Raw genomic sequence first — 15,698 nt, 5'->3', positions numbered from 1 at the left:
AAAGCAAGAGGCGGGACGTTTAAACATGGTAGTGCCTGGTGTTAGAGAAGCAACCGCGAAGTGTTCCACCCTGGAAATGCAAAGTCCCGGAAGTGGGCGGTGGGCAGGGGGTGAAGTTCAGGGCTGGGCCGGGGTTTTCTTGCTGGGAGAGACTCTACCCTCCTGTGGCTGGGGTGGGGAGGGGAGGACCAGCAGCCTGGGGGAAACACAGCCTCACTGCTCTTCCTGCTGATGCAATCTGCCCGACAGCCAGCATCTCCCTGCGCGAGGGCCGGTCTACAGTCCCGCTGCCACGTGGAGCAGCCGGTTCCCGACCTTGGCGCAGCGGACAGCGCAGGAGGCGCAGAGGGCCCGAGACACATCGGGTTGGTCCTCCGCTCAGCGCCAGCCATCCTCACCACCGCGGGAACAATGAAGGTAACTGCTTACGATCTTGACTGTATTTTACACAAAGCGTGTGTACGGATTGCGCCTGCGAATCCTCAGAGATGCAGTTGGCAGAAAGGGGCCGGACGAAGGGCCACCAGGGTTCGTGTCCAAGCAAAGGTTTGCTAATATTTTCTTTGTCCGTTGCCTCTGGACGGGACCTTCCCTTCTTTTCAGACCGTTGAGTCTTCGCTCACGGGATGTGCCTCCGCAGGCTTTTCCACGGCTGCACTTGTGAATGGAGATAAAAGGCTGCCGGCAGCTCTTCCCTCCCTCGCGGGTTAGGAAGCTTGAAAAGGAAGAGGAAGCTTTTCTCAATTTTTAAGATGCACAGGAGGTGGGGGACTTTGGAGAAGAGGTTTGGGGGGTATCGCTCCCTGTAAATAGGGGTTTTCTGCTTGGTGTGCCTAATGAAAGAGGGTCAACTAGGTGATGCCGGTGGCAAGGGGACATAAAGCTGCTGTGAAAAGCAGAAATCTCCTCGTCTTTTGTACCCTGCGGAAAATTAAAGCTTCTAGGAATTGCAAATCGTGTAAGCCTGAGGTCGTCCTTTTATTAAACTGGGTGAGCCCCCCAATGGCCTCTATTCTTATGCTAATCAAGTTAATTGGTTTAGCTCCCTATTACTTCGGAAGGTTTAGGTGTAGGAGTGAACACTAAGCCTTCCGTTTTCCTGATCTCACGCGTTGGAAAACTGCAAAGACATTGGAAACTGAGGAGCAGCTCTTTGAAAGGAAAGTGAGGGGTGGGCAACTTCCTCTGCTGGCTAACACTGAGGAAATAAGAGGCTCCTCTGAGCAATCTGGATTTTTAGGGGAAATAAAGCCATGCTTCAGAATTTTGAAAGAGGGAGTTGGAGTAGGGTTCTCAGCTGCAGTACCCACAATCTCACAAGAACTAATAAGTAAACGGTGCTTTTTTCATCAAACAAAAATACCCACTAAGACTATGCAGGAACTGAACGGAAACACTGTCTCGTAGTGAAAAGAGGTCATGCAAACGTGCCACGGTAAAAAATTTAGCAGCCTTTTTTCTTCCATAGTTAGATATTCTATTTCTGGATTGCTGGTGCCTGTTTAATTGCACCTGAAAAATACACTCTGACTGAGTATAGCATTATTGAGTAAGCAGAAAATTATGAAAATAAACAGGCTTGCTGTTCCAGCATTTCTCTCTTACATAGAGTTATAGTAGATTATGCAGTTTTTGAAAGTTCATGGCCTCCTTCACATGAGTTCAAAAACCCCTGTTTCTCTTACAAGGTACTTTTTTTTTTTTTATACACAGGACACTAGAGGATACTTTTAGGTAGCCTCATCTCTGTTTTCTGAAATTTTACTAAGATCTGGAAAAAAAGGATTTTATTCTAGGCATGATCAAAGGAGTATGTGAGGTTTCTCTAATTTTGATTTTATTCTTTTAAAAAGTTTTCTACTTGCCTTTCACCCAAGTATTGCTATTATATTTATTAGGTTTTTTTTTTTAATGTTATTTACACCTGGCACCATGATAAACTGTCCTCAGCAAATTCTCAACACACGGTCTTGCCTGGGAGCTTGTGTTTTAAGATGGACACATACAGAAAGGGCAACTGAGTAAGAAAAATAGTACATATATTGAATAGCATGTATATAAAAATGTATAAAAAGGTTCTGTACATATTATGTTTTACTAGGTTAATTTAAGGTGGAGATTTTAAAGAGACACATACCCTAAAGGGACAGTGATATGAGAAGTCATTGTCAAGGATAAGTGAAGGAAGGATAGAGAGCTGTTTGTTTGTTGGTAGGAGGCTGGGTCACTTGAGACCTAGCAGTGAGGTGGGGTTTCCATTCCAGCCACAGGAGGTGGCACCTCATGCAAGGCTCACAGAGACAGTGGTAGTTCAGCTGGTCTAATGAAGTGCATTGGTGGACATGTGGTGGTGAGAAAAAAGAAAAAGGGGACAAAAAAAAGACAAGAATTTAATTTTGGCCAATATTTCATTTAGTGAGTTTACATAACAAACAACTTCATTTGACTATAAAACTACACAGAGAAAGAAAGAAGAGTTAAGAAAGTTTTTTTACCTTGGCTGGTGTGGCTCAGTGGATTGAGTGCTGGCCTGTGAACCAAAGGATCACCAGTTCGATTCCCAGTCAGGGCACATGCCTGGGTTGCAGGCCAGGTTCCCAGTAGGGGGCATGCAAAGGGTGACCACACACTGATGTTTCTCTCCTTCTTTTTCTCCCTCCCCTTCCCTCGCTCTATAAATAAATAAATAAATAAATAAATAAATAAATGAGTTTTTTAAAGAAAATTTTCCATTTTTATGCCAGAATTTTTCTTGCCTGTCAGCTCATTGAAACTGAGGTCTAGTTATTTGAAATGGGTATAAAACGTTTTGAAAGAAAGTTGAAAATAGTCATTTGATTATTGCAGAGGTGTGCGCTAAGAATTAAAACCAAGTTATGATTTCCTTCAGTAGCTGTGTTTTTCATGATTTTAGATTTTCTTTTCATGATTTTAGATTTTGTCCCTTAGTTCAGGTCAGGATTTTTAGTTTTATAGGGGAAGAAAAAGAATTGCCCTTCTGCCCCTCTAGATTCTTCGCTGAGATTCCCCTGTTATAAAACACAGGTTAACAAGAGACAAACAGAAGTTTAATAACGTGTATACCTCCAGAATACATGGGAGAGACCCAGGAAAACCCAGAAACTCCTTGAAATGTCCCAAGCTACCACCTTACATACCATCTTCAGCTAAAAACAAACAACAAACAGGGAACACTGTTGGAGGAACAATTAGGGGAGGTTATCAGGGAAAGCCGAGTAAACAAAGGTAAAGTTTCATTCAGATTTAAGTAGGAGCCTTCTAAAGATTTAGCTATCTTTCTCTTCCAGGCACAGAGAGGGAGACACCTTTACAAAGAGGATTTCTCTTATAAATGTAAATTCCTCTTAGAGGAAGGCAACTTCTTTGTTTTCAGAGATTCTCCAATGCCTGCGACCACTCAGAGACATTTTTTGGGTGGCATATGCTGCTTCCCTTCCGTTCTTTGTTATTAATATCAAGATGTAGACCAGGGAGGTCTGGGCTTATTAGTGAACCAGTTCTGTGCATAAATGAAGCTTGTTTCTAAACTGTGGGTGTCTTGAGTGTTCAGATTGGTTATGTATTTGGGGATTTTACCTTGTGCTTCTTTCAATAGCCTCTTTTCAATGGGCATAGGAAGTTGGAAAAGGGAAGTGCTTTCTCTATTTCCATTTAGGGTTGGCAACCACAGTTCCTCTAGTAACCAATGCTTCCCTGCAAAAACCCACTGCCTTGTTCAGCCTAAAGACCAAGGGACTCCGTTACCATTTAAGAGTGAGAATCTGGGACTTTCCATGAGAGGCATTTTTTTCTCCCAGGCATCCTCTGCTTTCGATGTGATACTATCATTTCTTTCTGAGCATGATGTGGGAAGCTTTGGAAAACCTTTGTTCACCCAAAACCCTAGGCGCCCTGGGAGAACAATAAGGCCCCTGGGAAGCAAACAACAAGATAGTCACAAGGACTGGGACTAGCACCCCACTGATAGAACTAATTTTCACATTTAGCCTTTGTACTCTGCTTCTGCCCTGTAGATAGAACTAATTACCGCATTCCGCTTCTGTATCTCGCTTTGCTACGTGGACAGGAAGACCCCGTAGACTATATAAACCCCCAAAATCCTTTGTTCGGGGCTCAGAATTTGGAGACTGACTCCTCTGGGCCTATGCCCATTAATAAACCTCATACTCCAGAATCTCTTGGTGTCTGGTTGCGTCATTTTCCTATAACAAGCACAGTAGGCAAGTGCGACTGGTCTGCTCACTTTATAGCAGTAAATGTGAGCAGCCTTTGTGTTGTAACTTTACTCCTTAACAGCTGTCCAAATGTGCTAAATATATAATGTGACTTATGCTAAACATTTCTCCTGATGGGCTTTCCTGAGCCCTTGTAGCTCATTTGGTAATAAGCCTCTGAAGTTGGATTCTACATAAGTTACCTGAGATACAAATGTGAGGTGCAACTCAAATTTCTGAAATGTTTCAAAATTAAGGATGTGGGATGCTCTGGTCCATAAAATAACTTTGCAAATATGTGCATACATTTTTTATCATAACATGTAGACTTTGATCCATAAAGTCAATGGTGGATGCAAAGTGAATGCAAAGCCAAAGCAAAATTGGTCGTTTCTGTAACAAGAGTTCAAATGCCAGTTGCACCTGTGCCTCTAATTAGTCCGCTCAAATTCACAAGCTGATAATATTGCCTTTAAACATTGAGTATTTATATCCTTAAAATAACTTAGAAATTATATGACCTTATCAATACAGCTTAGCATATCACATAAACATTTTTCTATTGTCATGTAGGCCATGGCCTTTTGTGGGAAAAGCTATTTTGTCAAAATTTTTTTTTTGTATTCAGTGGTTAATGAGAGCAAGAAAATTTTAAGGAAGTAATCATGCTCCAAAAATATAGAAAAAGTCAAGGAGGAAGGAATAAAGGAAGAGAAGTTTAAAAAATTTTTTTTATTTATTCATTTTTAGCGAGAGGGGAAGAGAAGGAGAGAGAGGGAGAGAAATATCAATGTGTGGTTGCCTCTCATGCATCCCCTGCTGGGAACTGGTCTGCAACCCAGGCATGTGCCCTGACTGGGAATCGAACTGTGGTTGTTTGGTTTGCAGGCCCACGTTCAATCCACTGAGCCACACCAGCCAGGGCGGAAGAGAAGTTTTTTAAAAAATAGAGAAAATAACATTATAGCAAGCAATGATCCAGCAGTCATACTGAAATACACATGCTTCTTTGTATATGAAAAATTGTGAAATACTTGTTAAATCAGTTAGTTCCATTAATAACAGTCCTATTTTTCATGTAAAAATAAACCAATTTATTAGTTCTGTATTTTGATATGTAGATATGAATATTTGATCAGTTGTGTTCACAGTCTATCCCTTAGTTTGAGAAATGTTTTTTACTATTTTGACCCTAGTTAGTTATTTGACTTAAGAGGCCTTAAGAAGCTTGGTGTTACCAGCAGAAACTTGGTTCTTCTTGCCAACGAAGTGAAGAATTACAGATCAGCAAGAGCCTACTAGCCTGCAAGCAAAGTTTATTAGTGCTAAGTTCTAATGGGAGACCAAAATCAGGGTGGTCAGAGCTCAGGTGGCCAGCACCCAGATGGCCAGAGGCCCCTTAGCCAGGGCGCTCTGTTTGACAAAAAAGGGCCAGGAGCCAAGAAAGTGCGTTCTTTGTTCTGTGGACTTAATGTAGTTGGTGGGATGGGGGTGAAGAAGTTACATATCGATTGATGGGTAAGGGTGATGCCAGCGCCCTCCAGGGAGACGTGACTACCCAAACATAGGTATGTATGGGGGTATGTTAGCTTGAATCCTTATCTTATTCCAGACTCTGTTTGTTCATTTTGCATATGTGATGGGAGTCAATTAACCATAGTCGTTTTAGGAATTTTTCTTTGGGCACTGTAGTCCCCCTCCCATTCCCCCTTCCAGGCCTAGGGATGAATACACAGTCAGAAGGTTTTCCTTTTCCCAGCTAGTGGAGATGATACACACGGACTTTCCAGGGCTTCCCCTCTGCACTATCACAATCTACATGTGGTGTTCCGAATGCCTGGCAGCCGTATCGGACCCGGCTCTGGATCACTGGGTCAACCAGTGAGACATGTTCCTTCGCTTTTAGCCTCCTGTATTAAGTTCTTTGTTAGATTGCAACAGTGAGGGCCCTGCCTTTATTTCCCCTCTGGCCACTCATTCCTACTGCTCACTCATTCCTAGCTGCTACTATAACATTGAAACGTAATTAGAGAGTTCCGATTATGTCTGACTCCTTATAAATTAGACAGAAGGAGCACCTGTTGGGATGTTCCAGGCCAAACATTCCGCAGATGTCTCTAACATGACCGACAAAGATCTCATCACAGTCTGAGCATGAGGCCCAGGGTGCCTTTGCACTGGATGACCACTTAGCAGCTGCTAGAGTTCCACCACTACATTAAAGTGTCATTTTTGTCACGCACATTTTATGGTAAGTTTTTGTCATGTACATTTCATTTGCTTTTGTAGATTCACATTCAAAGTTAAGTTGTTTTGATTTTAGTACTTACTAGATGTTGGTTCAGGAATCTGGAACGACAATAAACGTTTCTTTGAACTTTGAAGATAAAAGGCAGATTTATAAAGCCTACATGGAGAAGCGCAATGCATTACTTGGGGATACCATGTTTTTCAGTGTTGGAGAACGTTCTGTACACTTGCCAGGTTAGTTGATGCTGGTGTTTATAGAAGAGCACATCCGGGCTTGAGGAAAGACTTCTTCTCTTAACTAAGATAATGATTTTATATTTTAAAAGGCCATGTAAATTACATAACATTGAATTGTAAACATATATATGAGAAAAGCGTTGCAGCTCTTATTAACCTCATTTTACAGGTGAAGAAAATGAAGGTCAAAAAACTTACTAGAATTGCTTAAGATCAGAAACAGCAAAGCATAATGAGACAATAGATACTTTGACTCCTAGTCCAGTCTGCTTTCCTCCTCACTTGTGGCCCTGGCCCTCTCTTGGATCTGACATCACTTTGTAAATCTTATGAAAAATAGCACAGTTCCTCCAGCAAAATGTAAAAACACACATAGGCAGAAAATTTTATGTCTATAATAAATTATGTATAATTAAAATCAGCACAATAGAGTCCATGGAAGACTGGTAGAAAATACTGAAATGATCTCGTTATTTAAAGCAGCAGATTGCTATTGTCTCTTGCCTTTGCAGTAAGCTGAGATATAAAAATATATAAGCAAGAGACTCACACTGCCCTTTGAATATTGAAAAGCCCAAACAATCATTTGCCTTTAGTTCAAACAGAAAGGGAACCAATAGTTTGTTTGCTTGTTTTAAGTCAGCACATGAGTTACCACTTTCTTCTTTATGTTTTAATAGTCTGGGGAAGGAGAAGACTTTTCCTTGACCCTCTTAGGTTCAGTGCTTGGGTCCTGCAAACTAAACTGGAAAAAGACAGGTTAACAAGAGGAAAACAAGAGTTGATTAACATGCAGCATGAATACACGTTGGAGGAATTCAGTGATGAGGGATGCAAAAGGGTGTTAGAACTTGGGTTTAGTTTACATCATCTCAAGAAGGGCTAATAAATTTGTGGAGAAGTGACAAGGCAAAGGCACAGGTTTTAGGCTTTCACAGGTGGCAAACTGTGGGAAGGTAAATATGTAGGGAAATGAATGGGGTAAGGTTTGCTCGTTAAGGTCCATCTCCTTGCTGACTTTCTGCTGTCTTCGTGGCCATAAAACTTTCCCAGGAGAGGAAATTTATGGCGGTCCTCATTTCTGAGGTTTCTGCTTTGAGTCAGAAAGGAAGCTAGCTGCATGAAGGCTTCCTTCTGCATCCGTTGGATCCTAAATGCCTTCAGCTCGAAATAATTCTCATGCCAAAGTAGCACATTGTGATCCCCCATACTAGTCTCAGAATAGGGACTGATTCACAGAATCTGCACTGTAATTTTTTTATTTTAATTTTGTTTCGAAGTGCGTGTTTGTTTTGATAAACAGAGTTAATACGCAGTTTCTTAGAGTTTGGTAGTTTGTGGTGACCAGCCTTTCCGTTTCTTAGGTCACACCCTACCTGTCATTCCTGTCGAAGGGACAGGGCCACCTGGCTACGTGCCTACCAGGTTACGCCCTACCTTGGCCACAGCCGATTGTAGCAAAGGTGGATATTTGACCCAAGTCCGGCCATCTTGTATTTCTTTCTTAACCTCTCGACCCCACATTCAATCAGGTATGGTATCCTGTGGATTCTGCTTGCTCTGTGTGTAAGTTCTCTCCTGCCTCTTGCAGAGTGCTGACTTATGCTGTCATGATTTTCCTAGGTACTAATTTGATCATTTAATTATCTCACTCTGAATGCCTCTATGACTTCCCTTAGTGTCTACTGAATTTAGTTTAGTACTTGAGGTATTTTTCTAATCCGTTCTACCATAATTCTTCTGTGGATGCATTCCTCTGTAGTCATAATGGAGGGTTTGCTGTTCCTTAAAACCAGCCCCCACATTTCCATAGAGTCATTTCTGACTCCTTCCTCCCCATCCCCCCGCCTCCATCTACATTCTCCGTCATGCTATTCAGCATGAAGCTCACTTATTACCCAGGCATTTTACCTTTTTAAAACAGTAACTGTATTGCACAGCGGAATGAATATGGGTGGCATGTGGGAAGGTAAGAGAAGGGTTAAAGTTAAAGAGAAGGGTTGAAGTTAAAAAATAAAATATTGATCATCTCTTGAAGTCTCCCTGCATTTACCTTCCCTCTCCTCCGGCATGAACCTTGAACCCTCAATGGTGCTTTGCAATATTAACTGAGCTACATTTTTTTCATTTAAGTAAGTTTTTATTTATCAATTACAGTTGACATAGAACATTATATTAGTTTCAGGTGTACAATATAGTGCTTAGACATCTATTTAACTAGTATTCCTGCACCCACCTGGCACCATATGTAGTCATGACAATATTATTGACTGTATTCCCTATGCTGTACTTTACATCCCTCTGACTATTTTGTGACTATCAATTTGTCCTTCTCAATCCCTTCCCATTTTCACCCAGTCTCCTCCATCCCCCTCCGCTCTGGCAACCATCAGCTTGTTCTCTGTATCTATGAGTTTGTTTCTGTTTTTTGTTGTTGTTGTTGTTGATTTATTTTGTCCATTATATTCCACATATCAGTGAAATCATATGGTATTTACCTTTCTCTGTCTGACTTATTTCCTTCAGCATAATATCCTGTAGATTCATCCATGCTGTTGCAAATGTTAAGATTTCATTCTTTTTATGGCTGAGTAATATTCCATTGTATTATATGTGTATGTGTGACTTCTTTCTCTATTCATCTTTTGATTGGAACATTTAATCCATTTATATTGAAAGCAATTATGGATAGATATGTATTCATAGTTATTGCCATTCTAAAAGCACTGCCATTTTTAGTCACCCCTTCTTCATTTATGTTTTATGTTTTTGTCATTATTTTTTTACTTTGTGTGTGTGTATCTTTTAATTTGGTATTGTAATTATATGTAATCTTCCAACTTTTGCCTTTTAACCTTTCTACTAGCTTTAGTATTGGTTGACCACTGCTTTTACTACATGTTTGCCTTTTTCAGTGAGAAAATTTTCCTTTCTGGTACTTGCTTATTCATACCTTTGATTTTCTTATTTTTCTTAAAGAAGTCTCTTTAATATGTTTTTTAAAAAGATTTTATTTTATTTATTTATTTTTTGAGAGGGGAAGGGATGGAAAAAGAATGGGAGAGAAACATCAATGTGTGATTGCCTCTCGTGCATGTGCCCTGACTGGGAATTGAACTGGTGACACTTTGGTTCCCAGGCCAGCACTCAATCCAGTGGACCACAACAACCAGGGTAATATTTCTTGTAATATTGGTTTGATGGTGATGAACTCCTTCAGCTTCTTCTTGCCTGGGAAGTTAATTGATTGTTTTATATTTGTTTTAGAATAGCAGATACATTTTTTCATACCTGGGTTTGTTTGGAGTCAGATTGACTCCCAGAAGATAAAGACTTATAAACACCAAACATTTGCATATTATGATGCCTATTGCCAAACTCATCTTAGTATCAGTAGTGAAACTCTGTATAGACTGTAAGCATACATTGTAAATATTTCTGGGAATGTTCATACAAAAAGATGCAATATAGCAATATGAACAGAACACTATGAAAATTATAAGAAATAAACCCAGTGATGCCAATCTGCTAAATCATCGTTGTTTTCAGATTTAGGCAGTATGTAAGGGGAAATGGCCCGTGTCACATCCCAAGGAACGAACCTAAAATATAGAACAAAGTCATGTGTCTGGGACTGTTAACCAGTTCCAATACTGTTTAACATGGTTTTATTTTTTTGCAAACAATGCCGTTTTTAAGCAAACTAATGAATGCATACACTGACAAACAAATCCCCAACAAAAGAGGCCCTTAGAAGCAGTGTTCACTGAATACTGGAATTTTGAAAGAAAAAATCTATTAGGTCATTTTAGGCATTTACTTCTGCGAAAGAAGGATTGTTCTTTTGAGTTTATTTTCCTGGGTTTGAATTCTGTTCCTTAAGAACCAAGACTTTCCAAATCATCTGAGGAAAATTCTACCTACTATGTTCACTGTTTAAAAGTGTCTTGATAATGAACTTACTTCCTTTTTCTTTTGATTATACAAATTGCCAACAATTTATGCTTGGCTATGCTGATAGTTTTCCACAAGTCTTTGTTTATTTTTTAAAATATAATATAACACATATAAATCCTTTTATAAAACCCCTCTCCACTATTCATACCATCAGTGTGCGCCACCTCATTCTTCCGTATAATTATCATGTTTTCTTTACTTATTTGTTAAACTGGCTTTTTTGCCCCAGTAAGATTGGAGCAGGTATTCTATTAGTAATGTCTGTAATTCTATAAATATGTAGATATAGGATGCTAATTAGGTTTATGCGCTTTTAATAGTTTCCTGCATTCCTCTTTCATTAACGTTGTGTCTGCTGTTCAGCCAAGCACCCTGATGCCTCTTGACCAGTGTTCTTAGAACATTGTTTATAGTAGCCAATTAGTCTGTCATTTGATCTTAAAGGTCAACACTTTGAAGCTGGAAATGAGGGGTCAGTTGCAACCACATAAACTTATCTACATAGTTTGAGATAGATTTAATGGCTTAACATCATTGTGAATACTTAGCCTAATTAGAAGTGCCTTGTATTTACTTCTACATGTGTGAAATGACTTACGAACAACAGTAGTACAAAATTGTTGCAGAAACAAAAGACTGGAAGTCACTCACCGACTCAGCAGGTGTAAAAAAAGAATGAGGAAGCCCTGGCCACAGTGGCTCAGTTGATCGGGCATCTTCTCTGAAGGAAAGGTCACCGATTCATATCCTGGTCAGAGCACATGCCTGGTTGCAGGTTCAGTCCCCTGTAGGGGTGCATATGAGAGGCAATGGATTGATGTTTCCCTCTTTCTCTCTCCCTTTCCCTCTCTGTCTCTGAAAAAAAAAGAGATTGAGGTTAAAAACACAATTGATGGAGGAAAGAATGAGTCAGCGTTCTGTAGATAACAGAAAAAGCTCCATGAATGTTTTTACAATATACAATATGATACATTTTTTATTTTTAACATTGAGTTTATTATATTCAAAGCTTAAATTAAAAAGGAAATGGAAATGCCTAATATCGCTAATATTGAAATTAACTTGCCTTTCAAGAAAATTTGAAATACTGGGTAATTCAGCACAGTTAAGACCAAGGATCTGTATCTTGACAGAATTCCGGTACTGTGTATTTAATTTTAACTAACTGAAAGAGATCTATTGAAAAGCAGGTTAACATAATGTGAAAACCAAACTTTAGAGTAACTATTATATGAAGAATATGCAAACCATTCTTCAAACCCAACATTTATTATATATTACAATACTGACCAGCAGACAATGATTGGTTCGAGTTTCATTTAATTATGTAGCTCTTACTAGACTGTCAAATGAAATAATTCGAGCATTATTCTTACTCTTGAGAAATTATTCAGGGAGAGAAATATATAAAAATCCAACAAACTAATGAGGTGCTATAGTAAAATTTCACAGAAGGTGCCAAAAAGTTAGAGAAATCAGGAAAGGCTTCCTAGCGGAGGTGATGTTTGAGGAGAACTATGGAAGAAGTCCAGATGAACAAGGAAGTAAGAGCATTTTAGACTCAAACGTGGTCCGCTCTCACCCAACCCCTCACTTCTGAGCCGTAGAAGACCATGAGGAAGAGCATGCCTGCCCTCCCTTCCTGACCACTGGTGAAAACAGAGGGGCCTGAGTACCCAGCATCCTCCAGGGAATAAAATTATGGAGCTCATAACATTGGCAACCAGCAAACAGTTAAATTCAGCATTTTACACTTTAAAAAAAAAAACAAAACAATGCCTTAGTCGCCTCTGCTCTCTCTTGATGCTTTGCATTTTCTCTTTTGGCTCGACCCTCACTAGACCCTCCCACCCAAATTATCCACCATACCTTTTGCAGCTCAGTATTAGGGCACCCTTTTCACCTTCCCTAGATGTTTCCTGCTTCTTTTGCCCTTAGGTGAGGTCATTACTGTGCCTCCCGATGAGAGGAGGTTGCACCTTTTTGCCATTCTTCTCTCTCAGAGTTGGAGAGGGGCTGGTCTCCTGCACCTGCCCTGTGCTGTTTCCAGATCAAACTCTTCCTGTAAAACCCCTCTCTGCCACTCCCACATCAGTCCGTACTACCCCTCTCTTTCTTGTAACTATCACTGACAGACCACCTGGTCACTCTGCCCCAGTTATTACTGAAGATTTTAGCTCTTGGCTTCTGAGTCTCCCTTCCATTTTCAAGTCCTGTTTTCCCACATTATTTCAAGGTGCATGGATGTCACATTCTCCTTCTGGCATCTCAGTCCCTGCAACTTCTCATCTCCATTAACTTGCTACATTTCTCAAACGCCACCCATACTGATGGTCCTATCTCAAACTTTTGAATCACACTACATTACACTAAGTCCTGTGGGTAATTTTTGGTCCAAGATCTATCTTACCTCTCTACAATTCTCCCGTCTTAGTTGCTGTGTTCCCAGTTCGAGCCACTGTCTTCACTTCACTAGCTATATGCATTTCCACTCCCGTGCACCCTGACCTCCACTCCGAATCTGTTTGCCACAGAGCAGAGTGATCACATCATCTGCTTACCGAAACTCAACCCTTTTCTGTTATGTTTTCAATTAAACCGGAGTCCCTACCTTGCTCTAAAGCCTCCCAGAGATCTGGTCCCTCCCGCCTTTGCAGAGGGATAGATAGCACTTTGTTGTGCTGTCTCCACCTCTGCTCATCCCCAGCTTTTGCTTCAGGGTCTTGGCGCTTGCCGATCCCTCTGTCCTCTTCTTTCTCCTCCCCTAGCCAGCTCCTGTCACCCCGTCAGCCTCAGATTTAATGTCGCTGCCTCAAAGAGGCTCTCATGACCCTGACACCCCCAGCGCTTCAGAGCACTAATTGCAATTCACAATGACTTATTTGTGTGATTATCTATGCGGTTTTGGGATTGAGGTCTGACTCTTCCACTAGATTGTGTATTTCTTGAGGGCAGGAAACATCTCATTTTTTACCACCGTGCAAGTAACTGCATAGTAGAGATTAATTCCTGGCTCATAGTAGGTGGTTGGTGAGTGTTAAAGTCTAAATCATGTCCTCCCCCACCCCAAAGATGTCCTTGTCCTAATCCCCAGAAATCGTTATTGTAAAGGGGATTTTGCAGATGTGATGAAGTTATGGGTCTTGGATCCGAAGATTATCCTCCATCATCTGGGTGGGCCCAGTACAATCACAAGGGTCATTAGGAAAGGGGCAGAATGGTCACAGGGAAGAAAATGTGTGATAGTGCGAGCAGAAGAGAGAGAGGAAGAGAGACGTTGAGAGATTTGAGGATGCTATACTGTTCGCTTTGAAGAAAAGAAGGGGCCACAGGGCAGGGAATGCAGGTTGTGCCTGGAAGCTGGAAAAGACGAGGAAAAAGACACTCACTTTAGAGCCTCCAGAAGGAATGCAACCCTGCTGACACCTTGACGTAGCACTTCTGACTTCCAGCTCTAAAAAGTGATACATTTCTGTTCCTTAAAACCATGGAATTTGCAGTAATTTGTTAATGGCAACAATAAGAACTTCATATACGATTTTGGTACCCGGAAATAGAATGTGGCTGTAACAAACACCTCAAAAAGTGGAAGTGGCTTTGAGTTTGGCACTGGGCAGAGGATAGAAAAATTTTAAGGAGCTTGATAGGTAAAGCCCAGATTGCCTTAAACAATGTTGCTAAAAATATGGAAATTAAAGATGCTGCTGGTGAGGACTCAGAAGAAGTGAGGAACACAGAAAAACTGCACACACTCTTATTACAGAATATCGGAAGAGTCATGTACCGTTAGTAGAATATTGACACAGACACTGGCCTGTAGTGTCCATGGTGTTATGGATGAGATAAGATACATTCACACAGACCACCAAGTCCTGTGGAGGAAAAGGGACAGCATGGCTTTTCTCTCAAGGGGAGCAAAAACCAAGGCCTTCACCATGACAGGCCTTTATTTCTTCTTCTGGGCACATTACATGATGGTCCTCATTTATATGCACAGGTTCGCTTTAGGTGGTTACCTTTTACAGAAAACAAAGGAGCCCATGCCCCACCAATCACATCACAGTAGAAGGATATTTGCAAATGAAAAGGGAAAAGTAGTTGAACCAGTTACACTCCATACTGGGGATGTTTAGCATGGATTGTAGGAAGTTACAGTGAGCAGTGGCTGCCTCAATTCAGGGTGAGGGAGTTTTAGCAAAAGCAAGTCTCAAAGTGGCCTAGGTACAATGCAGGCCTGATGGGTACAATGCAGACCTTCTCCTCATGGGAGAACCTATCTGTGGGCATGGGTCCTGTGCATTGGACTTTGCTTTCCACTGGGAGCTGGACCAGGGCCATGCAGAATGGTCTAAGAATATGGATGCTAAAAGTGCTGCTGATAAGGGCACAACGGGAATTGAGGAACATGCTTATGGACACCAGAAGAAAGGGATCCTTGTTACACAGCAGAAGAAAGCTCAGTGGGACCATGCATTACAGGTATGTGAGGGCAGAACTTGTAAGTGGTGAAAACAGATATTTAGCTGAGTTGTCCAAGCAAAATGTTGAAGGTGAGTCCTGGTTTCTGTTTGCTAGTTATAGTAAAATGCAAGAGAAAATAGATAAATTGAGGGAGATGATTTGGAAATTATCAGACTCTCTAGACTGTAAAAGATGCTGAAATTAGGGAACTCATCATTAGAAAAGTATGATCTGGTGTGAAAGCCAAGGGCAAGCTGTGTATGGTTGGAGGTAGGAGGCTGTTCTGGGATGCAAGGAAGAGATGCTGGTGCTTGGACTAGTGGGTTGGTAATGGTGTGGAATCTATAAACAGAAACATGTGGCATCCCTCTTACAGAGTTCTCTGACCATTTAAACCCCCTCTGGAATGTGCTGTCTTCCTGTCCTTGGGAACAGATCATCTTTTTTTGCATGTATTCACTCTGGGTCTCTCCCTGGACTAAAGGTTCAGTGAGGAGTGGTCTGTAGCTTTCTGCTCTTTCCAACACCACTCCATCAGAGAGTCTTCTGGATGTTCTT

General features: G+C 41.0%; 1 protein-coding gene across 3 annotated transcripts in view; it reads left to right on the top strand.

Moving 5' to 3' along the window:
- Positions 1–222: 222 nt before the first annotated feature.
- Positions 223–15,698, top strand: part of BCAT1 (branched chain amino acid transaminase 1) — a 100,895-nt gene continuing 85,419 nt past the window's right edge. For all 3 annotated transcript variants that reach the window (XM_037144822.2, XM_053662256.1, XM_037144823.2), the window contains exon 1: positions 223–417. In XM_037144822.2, the coding sequence (XP_037000717.2) occupies positions 232–417 (186 nt within the window). In that variant the 5' untranslated portion in view covers positions 223–231. The remainder of the gene's footprint in view (positions 418–15,698) is intronic.

This window comes from Artibeus jamaicensis, unplaced genomic scaffold (genome assembly GCF_021234435.1).
Source record: "Artibeus jamaicensis isolate MK-2021 breed Jamaican fruit bat unplaced genomic scaffold, CSHL_Jam_final contig_233, whole genome shotgun sequence".
Lineage (NCBI taxonomy): Eukaryota > Metazoa > Chordata > Mammalia > Chiroptera > Phyllostomidae > Artibeus > Artibeus jamaicensis.
The sequence above is the reverse complement of the archived record's forward strand: the minus strand, read 5'-3'. Positions and strand labels throughout refer to the sequence as shown.